Genomic DNA, 22096 nt, shown 5'->3' with positions numbered 1-22096 from the left:
TGTATTGGTTTTTTTAAATTTCTATTTTTTGCAGAACTGAACCTTTTTCTGCCCTGCCTTTCTCCTATTTGTCTTTCCTTTGTGGTTGATATTGTGTTGTCTTCTCCAAAGTATTTGTCATTAGAAACTCACAGCAAGCGTATACTTTTTAGCATGTCAGCACTTTTATTATGTTGCCCTCCTTGTCTTTGATAACTGCCTCTGGACGCTGTGTAAACTTCATGGTAAAAATCCTTTTTTTTCCCCGTAGTCTCTCCATTTCAAGGACTAAAACAGTCTTGCGTTAAGTAAAAACCTGTGACCAGAGCTGAAGGAAGACTCTAGGAACTGAAAACTGCAACAGAAATTAGCACAATTTGAAAACAAAACAAAATTGCAAAAGCCTTAGTTGCTTTCCACCTAAGAAGTTGATCAATGGAGAAAGTGTCCGCTGGAGTTTCAATAATGAACTTTGAGTTTGGATGCAAGCGAATGACTCAGAGAAGGGCCCAGCTCTCAAGCTGAACGACAAAAATGCTGTTGTAAATTTAGTCTCAGGTGTAAATACCCAAGCCCTCTGGTTCCCAGGGAGCTGGTTGCTCTGTGGTGCACGTGTGTCTCTGTGATGGCAATCATTGTAGTTGCTGGCCTTCAGAAGAGTTGAGGATCTGATGGAGGTTTTTTATGTATTTATTTTCTGTTCACCTTGTGACCCTGTGTCAAAATTTATAAAGATACAAAAGGCATTACTGAGATGGTACTTTCTGTAATTTGATACTATTTGGCTTAATCATCTTCACCTATTTGTAATACTGTTGTAATGTTAACTCTGTTAAGTACCCAAGCTGCTTGTCTTCCACCAAAGAGTGCTTTATTAACAAGAATCTGTGAAAACCACATTTAAATACTGTTGCATGTTGTAAGACCAGGTGGTACCTTGGTAACCTAAAACTTGCAAGAGAATATTAATGGTAGTTTTAGAAGACTCAGGAGGAGAAACTGACTTCAGAGTTGGAAGATGTTGCAAGTCATTGCTTTTTCTGTCCTTTAGGGACTGAAGAACTGGGACGTTGCCCATTGTTTGGTTGCCAGTCATACAAATTAAAATCATATTTCCTTCCTTGCATGGAGGAAACACACTGTCAGTTATTCCCCTTGGAAACAGCAATCCCAAATAATGTCGGCTTAAAAAGTTACCGCTTTTTTAGAGTCCTTCTCTGTAACATTGGATTTTTTTTTTTTTTCCTTATGAGATCAGCCTAAGGCCATTGACGCGGCCTGCGATCTCAGTGAGGATGATCTGCTTCTGGATCTCACTGTTGCCTTGGTTAGGGAACACAACCAGTAACTCTGCAGAGCGCCTTCTCCCCCACCCTACTGGAACACAGCAGAGTCAGCGCCATGAAGCAGTCACAGAAACAGAATTGATTTGCTGCTTAAAAAAAAAAAGCAGGGGGGCAAAATAAAAGAATATTTAGTACTCACCTCAGTTCCTTCCACAAGCAGTGGGTGGTTTAATGATTGTTAACCCATTTTTTGCCTGTGCTGGGAGCATGGAGGGCCGAGATGTTGACAGCGGTAAGAAGCAAACGCTCTCCTAAGCCACAAGGCGTGCGCCAGGTCTAGTAGGCAACTCCATTTTACGAAGCTGCCTTTTTCACAAAACTTCAAGAAATTAAAGCAGTTGGAAGAAACAAGTTAAAGTCTTTAATGCAGAAAGGAATTGAAAGGCAGTGCCTCCATTTTGGTGCACTTTCTTGGAAGAAAGTGTGAAAACAATCGGCATCAGGAGAGACGGAAGATGCCGTGTTCTCAGCCAAACAAGCGACTCTTTCCCCACCAGGCACTATGGGGTGGGGTCACGCCAGCTTTTAAACACTGGGGACTGGATCACAGAAAAACAGTGGCTTTCTGTCCCTGGAAATGAATAGGCACAAAGACCCACTTGGCTGTGGGAAGACCACTCTTCAATAAGATGTGGGTGGGAGGAGGTACATTCCTTTTGCTGTTTTGAGCTGAGACAATATAAATATTCAAACTGTGCCATGCATAAAGCATTGAATTCTCAGGGCACCTCTTCTTCCCCTTACCCTTTTTAAGGCCATCCGCTCCATAAATAATAATCCAGGTAGTTGTGAAAATCGCGCTTCCATCTCATCCCTTCTTAGTTTGGCTTTTCGTCCCGTCAGAACAAGTAAATGTAGGCGCCGCAGCTCTTGTGAGTACTGCCTCCCTCACGGTGGACACGCCTCCTGGTGTTTCGTCCAAGAAAAGGAAGGGTGTCCGCGGAACCGCAGTCCTTCTTCATTTTATAAACTGCCTCTTCATGTTGCCTGCTCAGGTTTCCACCTATAATTGCTATCACTGTGGCTCTTTCTAAAAATCCTTCTATTTAACTGGTTCACTGAAATTAGTCATAGAAAACTTGTGATTTGGTGAAGAAGCATTCCTTGTAATAACCAAATGACTTGGGAAGCTGTGCATAGCAACAGTGTTACACTTATGGGGACCGTCTCTAGAATCCAGGAAGTGTCGGTCTGAGGGATGGAAAGTTCTTCCTGCTATGAATGAGAGTGGATGCTTCCCCTCTTCCCCAACTGAAACCACAAACACCCAGAATCTTCTGGGGTTCTGACTTAGAGTCCTTGTTACAGAAGACCTTGTTGCTATGGAACATGAAACTGTGTCTGTCTGATGGAGAGATTCCCTTAACTTAAGAGCCTTAAATAGCCCTGAAAGTACACCGGGACAGTTTGCAATGGAATTAAAATTAGAAGTGCATATTTTTAGGTGCCCTTGAAGCTTTCTGGGGACTCAAAATTATCAAGAGTCAGGGACGGTCCGGAGGAAGAGCATCTGCAAAACTGGGTTCCTAGAAGTACGGACGGACTTGGCTTTTTATAGAACTTGGTGGGGAGCGGCGCCTCGCGAGAGCAGAATGGCCTGGCGTGGCCAGTGCTTCCCGGCAGAGCCCTGCCGGCCTCCAGAACTCCCCCGTTCTGAGCTTGATGCCCCTAGCCTGCCCCCTACCTCCTTCCTCCCCTCCCCTCCAGCCCTCTCACAGGGTGATTGCTACCTCTCTCTTGGGCCTAGGCAAGTTTTAGAGGAGTTCCCAAGCATTGTCATGCGGCCAGTGTGCCCACTGTCCTGAGGCATTCCCTTTCCCCGTCACCGTCCAAGCCACAGAGGCAGTGCACTCATTGGATGTCTGTTCTTAACATGGCTTCTCTTTCTACATTAAAAAAAAGAATCATTATTGCATTCTGGAAAGCAGTGCTCATCAAAAGCAACTTTTAAAACCTATTTTATTGTTCCTTGAAATGTTCTCTCCCGCTGAAACTGCCCTGGAGAGGCTGCTGCCCTTCCGTTTCCCGACATCAGGGTATTCTCCACGTCACTGAGCGGAGATGACCCCAGATGTGCTTAAAGACTGGACAATTCACCTATACTGTGTAGGAAATTACCTCCTTAATTACCTGGTAGAATTGTCAGCAGACATGTTCATCCAATGATAGTACTGCAGTTTTCTATTAATAATTTGCAGACTTTTATCTAACCTGCACTCATGTACAGATTATTAAAAGTTTTAAAATGTAACTGATCAGTAGTGATCAATCATTGTCTTGATTTTTTTTTACAGTGTATATTTCTAATCATATTTTTTAAAGCCAAGAGAACTGGTTGAATGAATGTTTATTTTCCTGAAGGTATTTTTAAGATAAAGCTTCCTAATGGCCTGTAAACTTTGCATATGTGTGTAGTTTGATACATATTGTCACATTGGAAAATCTTGTGAGTTGTAACTGGTTTTATACAAAATATCGAATAGTGGAAATTGTATAATTACAATCATGTAATTAAAAGTATTAACCCAACAGCCTTTTTGTTCACTGTGTTACTTACCAGGCATTTTGAATTCTGGTAGGCAGGGTTAGAACATAAAGCAGAGGTAACCCGGCATCTGTGTCAGTCTTCCAGGACGGCCGTGATGGAATACCCCAGACTGGATGGCTCACATAGAAGTTCGTTTCCTCACAGTTCTGGAGGCTGCATGTCCACGATCAAGCTGTGGGTGGGCTTGGTTTCTCCAGCGGCCTCTCTCCTGGGCTTGCAGGCACTGCCTCCTTGCAGGGCCTCTCTTCAGTGCCTGCGGGGCCCTGGTGCCTCTTCCCCTCCACTCCCCTCTCAAGAGGACACCAGTCAGATTGGATTGGGGCCCACCGATGGCCTCATTGTAACTTGACCACCTTGTTAAAGGCCCCGTGTCCACATAGAGCCACATCTCAAGGGGCTGGGGTTAGGGCTTTAGCGTTTGAATCTGGAAGTTAGTCCAGCCCCCTTCTGTAGGTAAGGTGGTGAACTGGAGGCGCTCCTGCTGCCAGGCCATTCCTCACACCCTGGCACCAGCTCACAGGACACAAAGCTTTGACTTTCTGGAGACCTCTGAGGATAAGACTCAAGTCAGGCCCTTGGGATCCTGCAGGGCATTTTGCCTGCCAAGGTCAGGCAGCACCGGCCCCAGCACCCTCCCCAGCTTGCGGTCCAACCCCAGATGCCAGCCCCCCGCTCTCTCCTTGCCCTGCCTCTGGTGCCGGGCAGGACCCCAAGGGCCCATTGTCCATACTCACACACAACTCACTGCTGAGACTCAAGACCCTGTGTTCTGTTGAGTTCTATCCAGTTCTCCCAAGGAGCTGTGCTTGAATTCACACTGGGATACAAGTGTCCAAAGTAAAAAACCAGAGACTGGCCTTCTCACCCCTCTCCCGACTCCCCACCACACATGACCCTCCAGACTGTGTATTTGCAGATGCTGGCTCTGTGGGAGCTGTGGCCTCTCCCTGCCCCTCCACGGCTTCCCCTGAGGCCACTAGAGCTCAGGCAGCTGGCGCCACCACACTGCTCCGGGAAGTCCCTGAGCGCTGCCAAGGGGCTGGCTTGGAGGCAGTGCTTGAGAGGAAACCACGAGGCATGCCCGTTCCTCCTGGGGGGCTTTGTCTTCCAGGCCTGTCGGGGGGAAGCAGCAGGCTGCGGGGACCCCAGGTCCTTAAGAGACTTATCTCCTTCCCTGTCATCTACAGCCAATCTGACCGGAGCCCAGCCATCATGTGTGGGATGTGCCGATCCCCTCTGCTTCCATTGCGTAAGTGAAATGGAAATGAAAAGAATTCCTACCTTCGCAGTTAGTATGGGAGTTAAAATAACAATTGGAAATTGCTTAAAACAGTGTCGGGGCATGTCTTTAAATTCACTACTTTGTCATATATTTTAGGTCATTTTCTCTAGAGAATTGGGGAAAGAATGATAGCAGATTACGGTCCCTCAGTTTCTGATATTTTTGGTACCTGCAGCATAATTTTATGCATGGGTAATGGTGTAAACATTTAAAAAGAGGTCACGTAAACTGTTTTGCCTTGAAGCCGGGACCCACGCATTGAAGGTAAGTCTCGAGAATCGTTGTTCAAAGGCAAACCTGGGTCATGGGAGAGGAGATTCAAGGGCCCCTGTCTGCGGCCTCTCAATGGACTGAAATGCAAGTTGCGGAGTGTCTTGCCCCAGCTCCGCCACTTCTGCGGCCTTGGGGACCCTTGATCTACTGGCCGAGCCTCACTTGGTTCAGTGTTTCAGTTGGACTAGTGAGCGCCTAGCATTTGATTTAACAGAAGTACATGGCTGTGCCTTAGCTGGGGGAGTGTGACACCCACTCTGCTGTCTCCCTCCTCCGTGTGTCTAATGCAGCTGTGGGCGCATTGGAAAGGAGCAGCTAGGGAGGAATTCTCCAAGAACACGACCTTTAGCTCCTCTGCAGTGTGCCCTGACTAGCTGTCACGCATTCCCGGCTGTCGGCCACGCACCGCATCCCTGTTCTACAGAAATTCTTCCTGGGCGGTGCTGGCTATCTCCTTAGGATAAATTCTTACAGAGGGGATTTCTGGGTCAAAAATTTGTAAGATGTTAAAGCTCTTGCTGCACACTGTGAAAAAGCAGCGTCGGTAGAACTGTTGAGAGCGTGCATTCTGGGCCCAGGCTGTTGGCAAACCTGAGCGCTGCCACTTCGATTTGGGCGGAGTGATTTCGGCTCCCTAAACCCGTTCCTTCTCTGAAGTGGGGATGGCAATATCCATCTTACAGGGTTGTGTGAGGATGAAATGAGTAGTTAATATTTTTCATAGCTGAGAACAAGTGTCTGGCACACGCTAAGAGCCATATATGTTGTGCCTGATAACAAACATGTTGTCCAGGAGAAGTGAAAATGCACAGTTGCCGCTGCCCGCTCCTCTCCCGTTAGCCGCTGTTGTGACGCCGGTGAGCTGTTAGTTAAGAGCAGGACGCGGGCCTCAGCGCCGTGGGTCGCGCTCACTGTCCTGCGTGTCGTCCTGGCTTCAGCTTTTCCACATTGATTTGGGGCATTTTTATCTTCCAAGCGGTTGGCACAGCCTGCCCTTCCGTCCGCGCCTCACCGTCTCTATCCGTTTACTGGGGGAGAAATGGGTCCCCCCGAGCAAAGCCTCCTGGGTTCCTCCCCAGCACCTCGGGGGTCCCTGGCCCGCGTGGGAGTGGGGGGCCTCCCGCCTCTAACCCCGCCTGACTCTGGCAGCCGGTCTGCCTGGCTTTGCCGCCTTCGGGACGAGCGTGCTCTGTCCACACCGAAATCCCCGGGTGAGGGGCCCCGGCCGGCCGCGGGGGCTCCGCGGGGCCACGTCTGTTTCTAAAGGGGGAGGACTTGGCGCGGGAGGGCGGCCGCGCGCTTTGTAGCGGTGGGACTGGGAGGACAGTGGCTTCTCCTGGCCCTGGGCGTGTCTCTGTATTAACCAAGATGTCTTTTCAGGCGGGGCCCGGGACTCCGGGGAACGCGGCGTGTCTGGAGTCCCCGCACCCGCCGACTCGGTGCCAGCGGACGGTCCGGGCCCCACGCGTGTCCCCGGCCCGGGCTGCTGCTGCCCCCCGCCGGGAACGGCTCCCTCCTCCCGGGCCGCTTGTCCTGCGCAGCACACGGGACAGAGAAGCCGCCACGCTGCTGTCTCTGGGGCCGGAGGGCAGAGGGAGGAGCTGGAGGAAGGGGCTTCTCGGAGAGACGGGGTCCCCGGGAGCGGGTCCGCCGCGCCTCCTCCAGCGGGGACTTCAGGGTGGCCGGGGCGGGGGAGCCTGCGGGGTCCCCGGTGCTGCGCCTGCAGTGCGGGGTCAGCCGGGACCCAGCGGGAGCGAGACGCACGGAGCGCCCTGGCAGCCCCGCGGGTGGCACGTCCTCGAGCCGCCGCTGTGTCCGCTCAGCACTCACTGGCCAGGCTGGAGGGTGACGGCTCGCGGCCGTTCTGGGCCCCAACCCAAGTTCGCCTTGCGGTTGAGAGTTAGAGGCCAGCGAAACAAGCCCTTGCCGTCCACACAAACTCAAGCCCGGAGCCAGGCCCTGTGGCGGTGGTAAGTACAGCCCTGTCCGTCTCCTCCCTTTTCCAGCGATGGTTGGCTGTCCCAGGCTGTCACCTTTCTAGACCGGCTTCTCATCTGGCTGGGGATCCACAGGGACTAGACCTGCGGGGAAGGGCTCTCCTGGACACGCCCGTGGCCCACCGCAAGTTCTCTCCGGTGCAATTGAGGCCTCGCAGCAGGTGTGTCTGCCTCGTTCTTCCGCTGGGTGTTGAGCCATCAGCCCAGGGCCTTCCTGTAGGTGGGCCCGGGCGTGACTGAGTTGGGAATGGCCAGGCTGACACCCGCCCTGGTTTGGTAGCAGGCCCATTCCAGGCGCAGAGGGCAGTGCTGCTGACACGTTCTTAGGCTGGGAGCCCCTGTGAGATGGTCTGATGGACGCTGAGGCCCCTCCATCTCCCCAGAAAAGTTCGCACCAAATGTTTGAAGGCTGCATCGACAGGTCAACTTACTGGCTTGCTGGCTGTGGCCACACACCCCAGGTGTGCTGTGTGTACAGATGCTGTGTGGAGGGTGCCCCTGGAGGTGTGCAGTGAAGGCAGGGTCTATTCATCAATCAGCACCCCCGCAGCCTCACCCTGCCAGGGAGCCTCCGTAAAAATTCCCGGGGCATCTTTCTACCTTGGTCACAGCGACCCGCTTCCCCAAGCATGTCCCTCAAAGGCCACATGGCGTTCCCATGTCTCCTGCTTTCTTTCTATCCACCTTCCCTCTTCCTGAAAACTTCCCCAGCATCACCGCTGGCTCCACCTCCATCCTCTCACCAGCAAAACATGCAAGTTGTGGTCAGTTCACTTAGAACTTGCCTCGGATACTTTTGTTTTCCTCACTGTTGCTCTGCCGCAAGACCAGTGGCCGGTATCCATGTGGGCCGCCAGGACAGTTGTGCAGGTTGTTCATCGCACAACTCGAGTGCCAGGCACACTGAAGTCAATGTGAGTCAGCTCCTGGGGGGTGGGCAGCACACAACACGGGTGCCCAGATAGGGCAGCCTTGCTGGAGGTGCCGTCAGTCCCTCTGCACGGTGGTGGTTCTTGAGGAGAAACGTCTTACCCTACCTCAGTGTCTGAGAACATTTGAGACTCTCAGAAGCCCTGTGGGGTTTACGTACAAGTTGATGCCACACGACAGGCACTCCTTACCTTACAAATGGCTTTGAGCTCCCAGAGTTATGTAATTCCGCCCTCTGGGATTGGGCACAGGTTTGTAAAGAAACACTGCTCAGGCCAGGTGCGGTGGCTCACGCCTATAATCCCAGCACTTTGGGAGGCTGAGGCAGGTGGAACATGAGGTCAGGAGATTGAGACCATTCTGGCTAACACAGTGAAACCCCGTCTCTACTAAAAATACAAACAATTAGCCGGGCGAGGTGGCAGGCGCCTGTAGTCCCAGCTACTTGGGAGGCTGAGGCAGGACAGTGACGTGAACCCGGGAGGGAGGAAGGGAAAGAGAAAGAAAAGGAAGGAAAGAAGGGGCCGGGCGCGGTGGCTCAAGCCTGTAATCCCAGCACTTTGGGAGGCCGAGACGGGCGGATCACAAGGTCAGGAGATCGAGACCATCCTGGCTAACACGGTGAAACCCCGTCTCTACTAAAAAAAAATACCAAAAAAACTAGCCGGGCGAGGTGGTGGGCACCTGTAGTCCCAGCTACTTGGGAGACTGAGGCAGGAGAATGGCGTGAACCTGGGAGGCAGAGCTTGCAGTAAGCTGAGATCCGGCCACTGCACTCTAGCCTGGGCGACACAGCAAGACTCCGTCTCAAAAAAAGAAAAAGAAAAAAGAAAAGGAAGGGAAGGAAAGGAAGAAAGAAACAGTGCTCAGACGGCAGTGGTTCCCTGCTGCTCCCCACAGAGGCCTGATTGGCCCAGGTGTAGCTGTGAGGGGTGCGAGAACCTTTTGCATCTGGTTAGAGAAATTCTTGTCATCTGGAGTCCAAGGAAACTTTGTGGCCCAGGCAGAGGCTTTCCAGGAGCAACAGGAGATGTGCAGAAAAGCTGGATGGGCAAAGCAGGCAGGAGCCGCTAGGCCCTTAGGCCTAGGGAGCCAAGTTTTAGTCCCATCCCGTTTGCATGGAGAATACCTGAGGGGGGCCCCTCTGCACTGCTGTGGTGTGCAGTACCCTGCTAGGCACCATGGCCATCTCCACATGGCTCGGAAAGTGACTGAGCACAGAGGCACACGGCAAACACTCCACATCTCCTTTCATCCCCTGCTGAGGTACAGGCGTCCCTTTTCCTGTCCCCTCTCCTAACAGCTTTGCCCAAGGGACTGGTCCTTTCACTGGAAATTTCAGGAGTGTGTAGAAAGGACGTGGGGCTCAGGGACTGAATCTCGTTTCAGCTTCTACCTGCCCTAAATAGTAGCCAGGCAGCAAGGAAGACAGCGTCCTTGCCTGACTATAAAATGACAAGGCATGACAAGACAGGACTCCCAGGCTGTCAAGCAAATGCTCTGCCCCTTCGGTAACCAGGCTTTGCCATAGGTGCCGGGAGAAAGCGGGTGGGTTTGGTAACTAGGCTTTGCTGTAGGTGCCGGGGGAAAGCGGGTGGGTTCGGTCACCAGGCTTTGCCGTAGGTGCTGGGGGGGAGCGGGTGGGTTTGGTAACCAGGCTTTGCGGTAGGTGCCGGGGGAAAGCGGGTGGGTTCGGTCACCAGGCTTTGCCGTAGGTGCTGGGGGGGAGCGGGTGGGTTTGGTAACCAGGCTTTGCTGTAGGTGCCGGGGAAAAGCGGGTGGGTGGAGGAGCATCCTTCAGAAGACTTTTCTTTCAAAAGGCAGCACTGGCGTGGAGGGGAGCACCTGGGGTCGTGGGGGGGAGTGACTGGGGACAGCGATGAGGTGGTGGGATGAGGTGGTGATCAGCATGGTCCACGTGACCAGGCTTTGGAGGAAAACATGGTTACAAGGCAGTTCTGCACTTTAAGAGAGAAGGTTTTTCTCTGTCACCCAGGCTGGAGTGCAGTGGCATGATCGTAGCTCACTGTAGCCTCAAACTCCTGGGCTCAAGCCATCCTCCTGCCTCAACTTCTCAGCCCCTTCCCAGAGTAGCTATGACTACAGGTGTGTGCCACCCACCTAATTTTAAAATTTATGGTAGAGACACGGTCTTACTGTGTTGCTCAGGCTGGTCTTGAACTCCTGGCCTCAAGCAATCCTTCCACCTCAGCCTCCCAAAGTATTCCAGGCGTGGGCCACCATGCCCAGTCTAGTTTTGGACTTTTATCTGTATCCTGTTTGATAATAACAAGGTTTTAAAATATTCCTGTGTTTTTCCTTCCTCGTTCCCTTCTCCACACCTCCTCATCCTCCACAACACAGGCCCCTGTGGGACACAGCCAGGCCAAAGCCTCCATGCCCTCAGCCCACCCCAGGTTGTCTGAAGCAGCCATGAGTGTCCGGGGGGTTCAGGGAAGCTGTTCACATGGGCCATGATCCTTGCAGAAGGCGGAGAGGAGACAGCAGCAGCCAAAGGAAACGAGCAAATCTACCTTCCGCATCTACAGCAGAGGCCGCAGCGTGGAGGGCAGACAGGCCCAGTGCTGCTGAGAACAGGGCGGGCACAGGCAGCTCCCGTGCTGCCTTTCCCAGCTTCGGAGACACAGGCCCAGCTGCTCCAAAGCACCTGCCAGCACCGTGCAGTACAGTTTCAGAGGATGGCAACGTCTTTCCCATGAAGCTCGCGTGCACTGGGATGGCGTGGACTTGCTGATAACGGAAGGAGATGGTCTGGTCTGACCAGCACAGGGAAGGAGGGTGGCTGGCTCAGAGGGGCCCGCCTTGCGTGGAATGAAAATGCCAAAGGCTCATGAGCAACATTAGGCTAGCGGGCTCTTGTTCAAAGCATCCAAATCTGACTTCGGAGGCATTCCCAACCGGCAGCAGTGTGTCCAGCTGCCTCTTCCCAGACTTGTCAGACAGGCAGCTTAGGCTTTCATCCCAAGTCGAGTACTGATCCCCTCCCTCTCGGGCAGCACCTCCCTTTTTATTTTTTTTTTTTCTTCCAAAGACAGAGTCTCACTCTTGTTGCCCACACTGGAGTGCAGTGGCACGATCTCGGCTCACTGCAACCTCCATCTCCCGGGTTCAAGCAATTCTCCTGCCTCAGCCTCCTGAGGAGCTGGGATTACAGGCACCCGCCACCACGCCCGGCTAATTTCTGTATTTTTAGTAGAGACGGGGTTTCACCATGTTGGCCAGCCTGGTCTTGAACTCCTGACCTCAAGTGATCTGCCTGCCTTGGCCTCCCAAAGTGCTGGGATTACAGGCATGAGCCACCGCGCCCAGCCAAGCACCCCCATCTCTAGAGGATCTGGTTCCTCAGCCCAGTTACTGCGGGGCGGCTTTCCCGGCCTGGTGCCAGGCTGTGCGCAGCAGCTCCAGGACCTCCCCCTGAGCTAAGTCTTCAGGAGCTGCCCTGGCGGCACAACTCAGACACCCCTGAGGCCCAGCAGTCAACTCCTGGTTCAGACATGATCCAGTCCGGCCTGGGCCTGGCTAACCAACTCAAACTTGCTTGACCTCCACTTTTCAGAAGACTTGGGGACGACAACCCTCATGGGCGTCCTTCATGGGGTTAATCTGCTTGAGTCTAAGTCGCCAGAAACGTGGTGCCCAGGGTGCGCTGCCCCAGGACATGTCCACGCCCACGTCACAAGCTCCTCTGACGGAGGAGTCTGCCGCGGCACTGTGGTCCAAGAGGTCCTGCCACCTCTGCATCTGACTGTGCCTACGGCATGCTGGTGACACCCCCTGCCCATCTGTGCCTACGGCATGCCGGTTACACCCCCTGCCCTTCGCTTCTGTCTGCCCTGGCTTCTCTGGGGCACCTGGGGCTACGTACAACCTGGCACAATCCAGAAAGAGCGCAAACAAAACCCCTACATCCGGGCACAGGACCAAGTCAGCAAGAGCTAGCCCTGGTGAGCAAACACTGCCCATTACAGGTTCAGAACATGCACCGGGTTCCCCAAAACCGTCTTCAGTCACATGACTCAACAGCTCTATTCGATAGGAACTGTCAGTGTTTTTGCAACTGCAACATTAAACCAAATGCTATGGGCTTTTCAAGTAGTATTCACAACACTGACGGAAAGTTTCTTCAAAGCGAGCTCTGGCTAATCTTCAAAGCCACGGTTAGGCAAAATGACAGTGTGACAGCTTCAAAGCCACTGAGTCATGACCCAGCCCTGATGTTGTACCAGCTAGGTTCAGATTTTGGAAATCAGGGCGCTTGCATCCATTGCCTTTTCCAGGAAAAGGAAGAAAACACTCAGTTGATAAACCTTAGTACTCAGATAATAATTTAATGAGAGACCAAAAGTAGGCTGTCACCCAAAGCAAACATCCTTAACTGACCCTACCGTGTACGGATTCAGCTTTGATTACTCAACAAAATCCTGACTGACTGCTGTGGCCTGAGAGTAACCAAAGGACTGTTTTCTCTACACAAAGTCAGGAGCGAATACCAACCTTTATTTGCACTTGGCTTCCAGTTCAAAGCCACCTTACATAGTGTCGCAAAGTGAGAAAAAGCACAGATCCTGGGACCGAGGTTCAGATTCCATCTCAAGCGAGCGTATGAACTGTGTGACAACAGGCAGACAGTACCTGTGGTGTCTATGAGAAAGCAGGGAGAGCAACACCCCAGCTTCTAGCAGCTCTACAGCTGCCTGGACCTGCAGGCCCTCCTAGGCCTCCTTCCTCCCCAGCAGTGTGTGCTTTTGGGCGTGTGGCTCTGGGTCCAGCTCTGTTCAGCGTGGGACTTCAGGTGGGTGAACTACTGAACCTCTGAGGTGTACCCCCAACCCCAGACTTTCACCAAAAGTCATAAAGAGGAGCTCTAGAACTGGGGCCAGGACTGAGGAAAACTGCTCACAGTGCTTAATAAATACCAGTTATCTACAACAGTGCCCGAGCCGAAGGCGGAGGCCTTTGCACACAGCTGCCGACCTGACTCTGCTTCTGCGGAAGAAAAGGATGCGATATTTGCTTTTGCCACGATCCCTTTCCATTTGACTGGCAGGTTGAATAACATGGTTTTTAAAGTCATAGACTTAATCTTCTTCCTAGAAACCACCCAAACACTAGCTGTGTGTGCGCACACACACAGAAACCAGGAGGTAGTTTAAATCACAATGAAAAATCAACACGTTCTCGGATTCTGTGTCACAGAGTGGTGGCCAGTGGCTACACGATAGCGATTTTTAAATGACTGGTTAAGTGAAAACCAGAAAGGAAAATATCCCAGGAGAGTAGATAACATTTACCAGTAAACAGTAAGTACAATTGTAGTTTAATTTCTTGGTCTCTGAAATCTCAGCTGTGACTGCTTTCCATGAACAGTTCCGGTCCTATGTGTTTCCTCTAACGCTAAAGGCACAGCCTCCGGGAATCTACGGCTTCCTAAGAGTCTGCACGGAGTCTGTTTGGCGACCTCCTTTCCCTCCGCGCTCCCGCCGAGGAGTCTATACTATCTCTTATGTACACAGTTTAAACATTATTCCTGGACTTCATCTGAAATTCCTTCAGTAGAAACACAGTCACCATCTTCACCTGCTTGGGAAAGGGCCTGCTCTCAAGCCTCTGGAGAAGCCCCTCTAACAGCCCAGCCCGAAAAAGTGCGACCAATTCACACAACATGGGAAAAGCAACATCTATTGTTCTCAGACTCTGACTCTCGCGGCCCAGCTGGAAAAGGCTCCACAGGCGCAGCTCCGCGGCCGCGATACGGGCGCTTTCAAGACAACGCAGGGAAGTCTTCAGGGTCGTCCGGGTTGGGGGCGACATCTTGCATCTAAAGAAGAAAAGACATGCTTTGAAATCCACTGCCCCTTCATCCATTCCCAGGGTCCCAGTGGGATAACAAGGGCCTGGCACCAACGCTGAGGGGCCTGCATTAGAGGCAGGATCCACAGTGGGAAGGGGAGAGACACAGGTCACTGCTAACCCAGGAAAGCACAGCTCCCCTCCCACACAGGCCTCCGGTCTCCTCGAAAAAGGAGCTGCCTCCCTTCCTATGTCCCGCAAGCTCTTACTGGGGGGCTCTGCACGGGCACGTCCTTCATCGAGTAAATGGAACGGTTACTGCGTGCCAGGCACTGGAGGGAGGAGGAGGGGCACAGACAGTGCCTGTCCTCGGGGAGCTCATGGCTCTGGAGAAACGGACCATCGAGTCAGGAGCTTCACTAACACGTCCTGGGAGGGAGGGGCCACAGGAGGGCCGTCCAGTGCAATTTGATGGCGAAGTGGACGCCAAGGTCAGGCAAGGTTTTGTGGGAAGAGAAGGTTCTCCCTGGGATGAACCTCAATGGATAAGCAAAGGGAACAAGGACCCGGACTGGGAAACAGTGTGGCCTGATGGGGGCAGGGGTGGCCCTGAGGGCTCTTCTGAGGTGGGGGGTACACAGCTTGTGGAGGTGGGGACAGATGCCAGTGAAGAGGCGGGTGGCGCTGGGTCTCAGAGCGGTTCCCAGCACACGCCCCGGAGTGCTGCAGGGGCCAGAGTCCGCGACAGGAGAGGCGTGAGGATGTGCTTCCTATCTCAGAATAGACCCTGTTTCCAGCCTGGCCCCAAATACACCCCCACCCCCACCCCCCAAAAATTGTGTTTTTGCTCCTGCTTAAGCAAAACCAAACCACAGATACCGCTTCCAGGGGCTGCTCCCTAGAGCGAGGCAACTGGGCAGCCAGAGGAGCACTGCCAAGACCAGCCACAGACAAGGGGTCTGTGCCACAGGGCCTCAGGGCTGACTTCCGATGAACAAGTGTCACTAGCACATTAGAAAGCACCTACTACATGCCAGGCACTGCATGGCACTGCATAAACTGATAATGAGCAAAAGCAGCCGCTGACTAATAGCCACACCAGTGGGAATACAGTCACACACGGAGATCAGGCTTCAATGAAAAGAAACTCCTTTGCTCCGAGACCTTGACCGGTCTAGGAGATGTGATCAAAGAAACCTGTGAGGAAGTGAGGTTGGAAGGATGAACGGAGGCCGCAGGCAGAGGCCAGGGGTAAGGGGCATGCTGTGTCGAGAGCTAGAAGCAGGCAGCCTTGGCTGAGGACGGTGTGAGGCCAGTGAGCTGGGGAGGGGTTGAGGAAGGTCCCCTCACAAAAGGCTTGAGATCTTAGGAAGGATTCTGTTCACTCTGACAGCATCACTTGAGCCCAAGGTATACAATCAGGCCACAGTAAGCAAGATGTCAGGTGCTCCAGTTCAGTCCCAAGCCTGGGGATCTTGTCTAATGCAGATGAGAGGGAGTTTTTCTCGGATCCCGGGAGTGCCCTCACAGCAGACCCTGGAAGCCAGGGCTCCAGAATGGTCTCTAGCCAAGATGTCCGTGAGGCTGCAACACCGTCCAAATCCCCAACCTCAGGCCCACGCTAGCTACAGGAAAAGTCACTGCAGAAGCCGATGACCCTCTGAACTAGACCATCCTGGGCCGGGACACTGTCCTGATTCACTTCCTTCAGCAAACCATTCGGGATTGATAATGCAGACACCTACCACCACTTCTGCTCTGGGTCCGTAGTTCTCTGCCCTCCTGATCCTTCCCCGGCCTCCCCGGGTGCCTCCTCTGGCTCCGCGCCCGGGACGAGGGAGGTTGCCAAAATTAATCTCCAGCTGGGATGTGATGTCATTGGCGGGTTTCCGGAAAACATGGGAATCGTCCTCATAGTCATCTTTTACCATCTGAAACACAGTTACAGCATCCAACATGCACAAGTCCATAGCCATCCCCACACTCATCTGGCTTAGTGGCTGCCATGTGCTGCACAGGAGCTAAAGCACCGTCAGGGGCTAGACAGGGCCACGCTCTGGAAGCGTCTCTGGCCCTGGGCTGCAGAGCTGGACACAGGAGGACGGCACCTGCTGTTCCAGTTCCAAGACAGTGAGTTCCGTGTGTTTGCAGTCCCACATTCTTGCAATTACAATCTTAATCCAAACATCTTGGAACTTAGGATTTCAAGTGGGACCAAATTTCTTTTTTTTTTTTTTGAGACAGAGTCTCGCTCTGTCGCCCAGGCTGGAGTGCAGTGGCCGGATCTCAGCTCACTGCAAGCTCCGCCTCCCGGGTTCACGCCATTCTCCGGCCTCAGCCTCCCGAGTAGCTGGGACTTCGGGCGCCGCCACCACGCCCGGATAATTTTTTGTATTTTTAGTAGAGACGGGGTTTCACCGCGTTAGCCAGGATGGTCTCGATCTCCTGACCTCGTGATCCGCCCGTCTCGGCCTCCCAAAGTGCTGGGGTTACAGGCGTGAGCCACCGCGCCCGGCCTCAAGTGGGATCAAATTTCTATCACCTGAGCAGGTTAAGATGTAAGATTCGGCATGACTAATAATAGCAAACAATATACATGTTTTATATCTATTTTGCTGAGATAAAAAAGTTTTCATTTTTGCTTCTTTTCTGTCTTATCTGTTCACAGATGCTTTGATAAATAAGGAAATATCTCCGTCCCAGAATTTAATAGAGAAATCCCGTTCAGCATGGGTGCTGGCTCCGAATACCATGTGCCAGAAATCACATGATTTATAATAAACAATTCTCACTCAAAATAGAGAAATTTTATAAAAACAACAGAGGATGGTTACCTGAGTGTTCTACCAACACTGCACAAAGTCAAGCTGCTTTTTAAGAACTGCTTTCATTAAAATTCTCTATCTTGTGACAACTAATTAATTAAATCTGATCCAAATTTGATTTGGCTTCAACTCATAATAATGGATAACACACACACAAACACACACACACACAAAAACCCACTTTAAGTAAAATAAAAACCTACAGAAAAGAAAATATGTCAGTGATCTCAGATGAGAATCTCCAAAGTGCCACAACATTAAACATTACTACAACCAGGAAATGGAACCAAGTTTCCACAAGCACATCCACACCTTTAGGCCATAGGCTCATGGCAGCCTTCACGCTTAACATTTGTGTCCCCTTTAAGGTCTCAGGTTAAAATAAAGCAGAGGCTTTAGGTAGTTGGATGCTTAGTGCTAAAAAGGTGAAGAAAAACAATCCAGGAGCACTGGCACTCTGTAAAAAGAAACACACAAAAAATAGTGACAGGCAGAATCATCAACTCTTGCCTCGTTTGGCACTCAGCAGGGAAGCCCTGGGAAGGTCTCCTGGGGGCTCTGCTTTGAGCCGCCTCCCACTGCAGGAAGGGGCAGGAAGGGCCTCGGGAGAGTGGAGCAGGGAGTGGACACACAGTCTAAGGACATACGAAGGCTTGGGCTCCACTCGCAGCTCCAGCTGGCCCTGGCCAAAGTGCTTTAACTGCCCAGTGCCTTACACCGGGTTGTTACTAGGTCCGAACTTTGCTAGGTATTCTAGTGCTTTTGTCTCTTCGGGTGTCCAGAACAAAGTAAACTGATGAACCCAAGATCAGGCTTGTGTTGCTTTAAGAACAATTCCTAGCTAAAAGCTTCAATCCTTTAAGATTAACAAGGACCAAGATGTGTGCTTCACTGAGACCAAGCTCGATGACTCAGCTAACCCACTTGCTTCAAATATTCTGGGAGACCTCTGGAGCCAGGGAGGACGAATCTGGTGTGGATTAAGAAAGAGCAGCTTCTATTTTTACCTAACATGTCAGCTGCACATTTCAATCCTGACAGCACATTTGTTTTTGAGAAAATTTTACTTACAATGCCTAGAACAAAAAAGAACAAAGGAAGTGGACAGGTAAAGAACCAACCCAGCTAGCTAATGGAATTAGAAAGCACCTCCCAGAGATTGCCAAGGAAATAAAGCTCTGGCCACCTATGTCTACAAAAAGCCATTTCTTGTGGAACAGCTCAAAATTTACTAGTAAGGCCTCCTACAGCTTGGACTGACCAAAACAAGAGGATGGGAGAGAATCCTGTATCTTTTTTTTTTTTTTTTTTTTGAGATGGAGTCTCACTCTGTCGCCCAGGCTGGAGTGCAGTGGCGTGATCTGGGCTCACTGCAAGCTCTGCCTCCCGGGTTCACACCGTTCTCCTGCCTTAGCCTCCTGAGTAGCTGGGACTACAGGCGCCCGCCACCACGCCCGGCTATTTTTTGTATTTTAAGTAGAGACAGGGTTTCACCATGTTGGCCAGGAGGGTCTCAAACTCCTAACCTCAGGTGATCCACCTGCCTTGGCTTCCCAAGAACCCTGTAACTTAAATGATCCCCTAATCAAAGTATTCACTCAGAAAATGAAACTAACCAAAGTGTAAATGACAACTCTACAACAGGATCACATTCCTGAGATTCCACATGAAAATCAATGACTAATACCCCACAGAGGAAGAACCCGCTCACTCCCACCTCGACACAGCGACTGGTATCAAGCTGTAACGGAATGATCCAGATTCAAATCCCATAATGAGAACGCTTCAGTGGACCTTGCCTTAAGTTCAGTAACTTAAGTAGGAGACTCAATGACCCAGTGGCATCCCTATCAACACATGCTGCTGGATGTTTCCCCGACACCTCTCCCTGCAAAACTGAAGCTTCTGAGAAGAGCCGGATGGAAGCCGTGAGCAATGAGGCCTCACAACACGGAGGAGCTCCCTGCAACCCCCGCAGCACACTGGCCGCTGTGGCCTGACCAAGCAGCCAGGCAGTTCGGGGCCTCATTTCCCGCCACCTCTGCAGTTAGGCAAGGGGCGCATCGCTGCTGAGCCAACACGGGAAAGGCGTCAGAAGAGCCTGGAACCTCAACCACAGTTTAAAACGTCATCAACTACTCACAGTGAAATGCTCTCATCAAAAATCAGAGTTGAAAGTCAAGTAAACTGATCAGGGAAAACAGAGTGTAGTTATCCTTTGAATAACTTTGAACTGTACAAGACACAATCTGTAACTCTCGCTTGAGAAAAATGAAATACAAGGAACACACAGTATGTGTACAGTCCCAGCACAGCCCCAGGGGGAGTAGAAGATACACTGTTCCTCTAACTGCTCTGAGCTGCTCTCAATACATCAAGTTTCAATTCCTTTTCTTAATGAACAATAAAGATACAGTAAAATTAGGCATAGATCATCTCTGATTAGAAACAAAAGCGCCAATTACTAACGTTTCATTTTCAAGATAGAAGTGGAAAGGTCCATTTCACTTCCAATAAGGTAAAAGTAAATATTACCTCTACATACGAAATATAATGCTTACATCATCTCTATATTTTGACTTGTGAATCACCACTGCTTTGGAAGGAACAGTGGATTCTGGTTTCCGGATGTTAAACTCAGGCTTTGGTCTGGTCTGTTCTTGAAGATTTTTCCATTCATCTAAAGTCATCTCTTGAACTTGGGTTTCTTCTTCTACCTCCAACTCAGGAATTCTATAAAGAGATGTATAATCGTAAAGAATAATTTTTGATGGTATAAAAATGTCTACGTTATTAAAGAAAAAGTTATAACCATTTATTCTGCATATTTTTGTGGTACTGCATTTCAAATGCAAGTAAGGTAAGAAAATCTTTGACTCACAAACTTCCATATTTCATTTTCAACATTTTATGTTATCACTGCCAACAGAAAATACTTCCTATCTGTGTTCAAAGCAATCTTTGAAAAATGGGAACATCACCATCCTGATGACATTAACGTTACACTTCACCACTCCATGACAGACAAAACGAGGTAATTATGGAAAACGAGCTGAAATAAAATACAGGAAACCATAAACAGAAGTTTTAAAGCAGTGGCTCATAAATGCATACTTTTGTAAATATCCTCTTTAATGAATTTTAAAAAGAAAACAAAAGACAGAAATATAGATCGAGAGAAAATAATTCAGAGTCCAGAAATAAACCCTCACATTTGTGGTCCATTGATTTTTTTTTCCAACCATGGTGCCAAAGACAATTCAATGGGGAATGAAAAGTATTTTCAACAAATGATGCTGGGACAACTGGATATCCACACCAAAAGAAAGAAGCTAGACCTCCCTCACACCATAAATACAAGAGCTAAAAAACCTTAGCAGAAAACCTAGGCAGAAACCTTCTTAACCCTGGATTCCGCAACGGTTTCTTCCACATGACACCAAAAGCACAAGCAACAAGAGTACATACGTCGAACATCAGCAGACACTTTTATACGACAAAGGACACCATCGAGAAAGTAAAAAGACAGTCCACAAAATGGGAGAAAATATTTACAAATGATATATCTCATAAGGGACTTGTATCTGGAATACATAAAGAATCCTTTATGAAGAGCCAGGCGTGGTGGCTCATGCCCATAGTCCTAGCTACTCAGGGGGCTGAGGTAGGAGGATTGCTTGAGGCCAGATGTTCCAGGTGCAGTGAGCTGTGATCACATGTGTGAATGGCCGCTGTGTTCCAGCCCAGGCAACACAGTGAGACACTGTCTCTTTTAAAAAAAAAAAAAAAAAAGAATGCTTTAGGAATTCTAGATACAAGTTGTCTTTAATTAAGACAAATGAACACCCTCCCCTCAAAAAAGGCAAGGATCCGAATAAACATTTTTCCAGAGAAGATATACAAATAGGCAGTAAGATGTTGCACATCATTAGCTATTAGAGAAAGACAAGTCAAAACCACAGAGCTGCACCATTCCACACCCAGTGGGATGGTTAGAATCAAAAAGACATTTGACAAGCGTTGGGGAGGACACGGAGAAACTGGAACCCACATACACTGCCAGTGGGAATGTGAAATGGTGTAGCCACTTTGGAAAGCAGTCTGGTGGTTCTTCAAAAATCTAAGCTGAGTTAGCCTCTGACCCAGAAATTTCACTCCTAGGTTTATACCCAAGAGAAATGAAAACATACATCCACATGCAAACTTAAACCCAAGTGTTCACTGCAGCGCTATTCATAATAGCCAAAAAGTGGACACAACCTAAATGTCTATTAACTAATGAGTGGATAAACCAAATATGGCAGACTTTTTGGAATATTATCTGGCAATAAAAAGAAACAAAGTATTAATACACATGACAACCTGAACAAACCTTGAAAAAATGATGCAAGTGAAATAAGCCAGGCAGAAAAGACTTCTGTGTATGATTCCATTTACATCAACTATTCAGAGGAGCCAGGTTCACAGACAGGAAGCAGATGAGCGGCGGCCAGGGCTGCAGGGAGGGAGGATAGGGCGTGATGCTGAATGGGCACGAGGTTTCCTTTTGGGATGATGACAGCGTTCTGGAGCCAGATCATGGTGATGGTTGCATAACACTCTGAATGTACTAAATGCCACTGAATTGTACACTTCAAAAGGATTAAATTGTAGATTTGAAAATCACCAAAAAATACGCAAAAAAAAAAAAGGAAATGAAGACTGGCACATGCTACAACACGGATGAAACTGAAAACCTGATGCTAACAGTTAAAATAAGCCAGGCACAAAAGGAACATTGGACGATTCCACTTAGATGAGGCACCTAGAATAGGCACATTCATAAGCACAAGTAAAATAGAGGTTACTACATGCTGAGGGGAAATGGGGAGTTAGTGCTGAATGGATATAGAGTTTCTGCTTGTGATGAAAAAGTTCTACAAGGCCGGGCGTGGTGGCTCACGCCTGTAATCCCAGCACTTGGGAGGCCGAGGCGGGCGGATCACAAGGTCAGGAGTCTGAGACCAGCCTGGCCAATATGATGAAACCCTGTCTCTACTAAAAAATACCAAAAAAATTAGCCGGGCGTGGTGGTGGGTGCCTGTAGTCTCAGCTACTCAGGAGGC

At 50.2% G+C, this 22096-nt stretch overlaps 2 protein-coding genes across 27 annotated transcripts in view; one reads left to right on the top strand and one right to left on the bottom strand.

Moving 5' to 3' along the window:
* The window catches only part of LOC105498918 (cell division cycle 14B), a 142859-nt gene that overhangs the window by 117006 nt on the left and 3757 nt on the right, over positions 1 to 22096 (top strand). For 7 of the 26 annotated variants that reach the window (XM_024786777.2, XM_011771303.3, XM_071077477.1 and 4 more), the window contains one exon: positions 251 to 3854. In XM_024786777.2, the coding sequence (XP_024642545.1) occupies positions 251 to 287 (37 nt within the window). In that variant the 3' untranslated portion in view covers positions 288 to 3854. The other 19 variants (XM_071077459.1, XM_071077458.1, XM_071077468.1 and 16 more) reach the window with 14 other exon arrangements.
* The window catches only part of LOC105498996 (hyaluronan binding protein 4), a 41327-nt gene continuing 32083 nt past the window's right edge, over positions 12853 to 22096 (bottom strand). Inside the window, exons 6-8 of the mRNA XM_071077479.1 lie at positions 19553 to 19724; positions 15912 to 16097; positions 12853 to 14194 (exon numbers count right to left, since the gene is read on the bottom strand). Coding sequence (XP_070933580.1) covers positions 14138 to 14194; positions 15912 to 16097; positions 19553 to 19724 — 415 coding nt within the window. The 3' untranslated portion in view covers positions 12853 to 14137. The remainder of the gene's footprint in view (positions 14195 to 15911; positions 16098 to 19552; positions 19725 to 22096) is intronic.

Source organism: Macaca nemestrina, chromosome 14 (genome assembly GCF_043159975.1).
Source record: "Macaca nemestrina isolate mMacNem1 chromosome 14, mMacNem.hap1, whole genome shotgun sequence".
NCBI lineage: Eukaryota > Metazoa > Chordata > Mammalia > Primates > Cercopithecidae > Macaca > Macaca nemestrina.
This window is presented reverse-complemented; position numbering and strand designations above follow the sequence as displayed.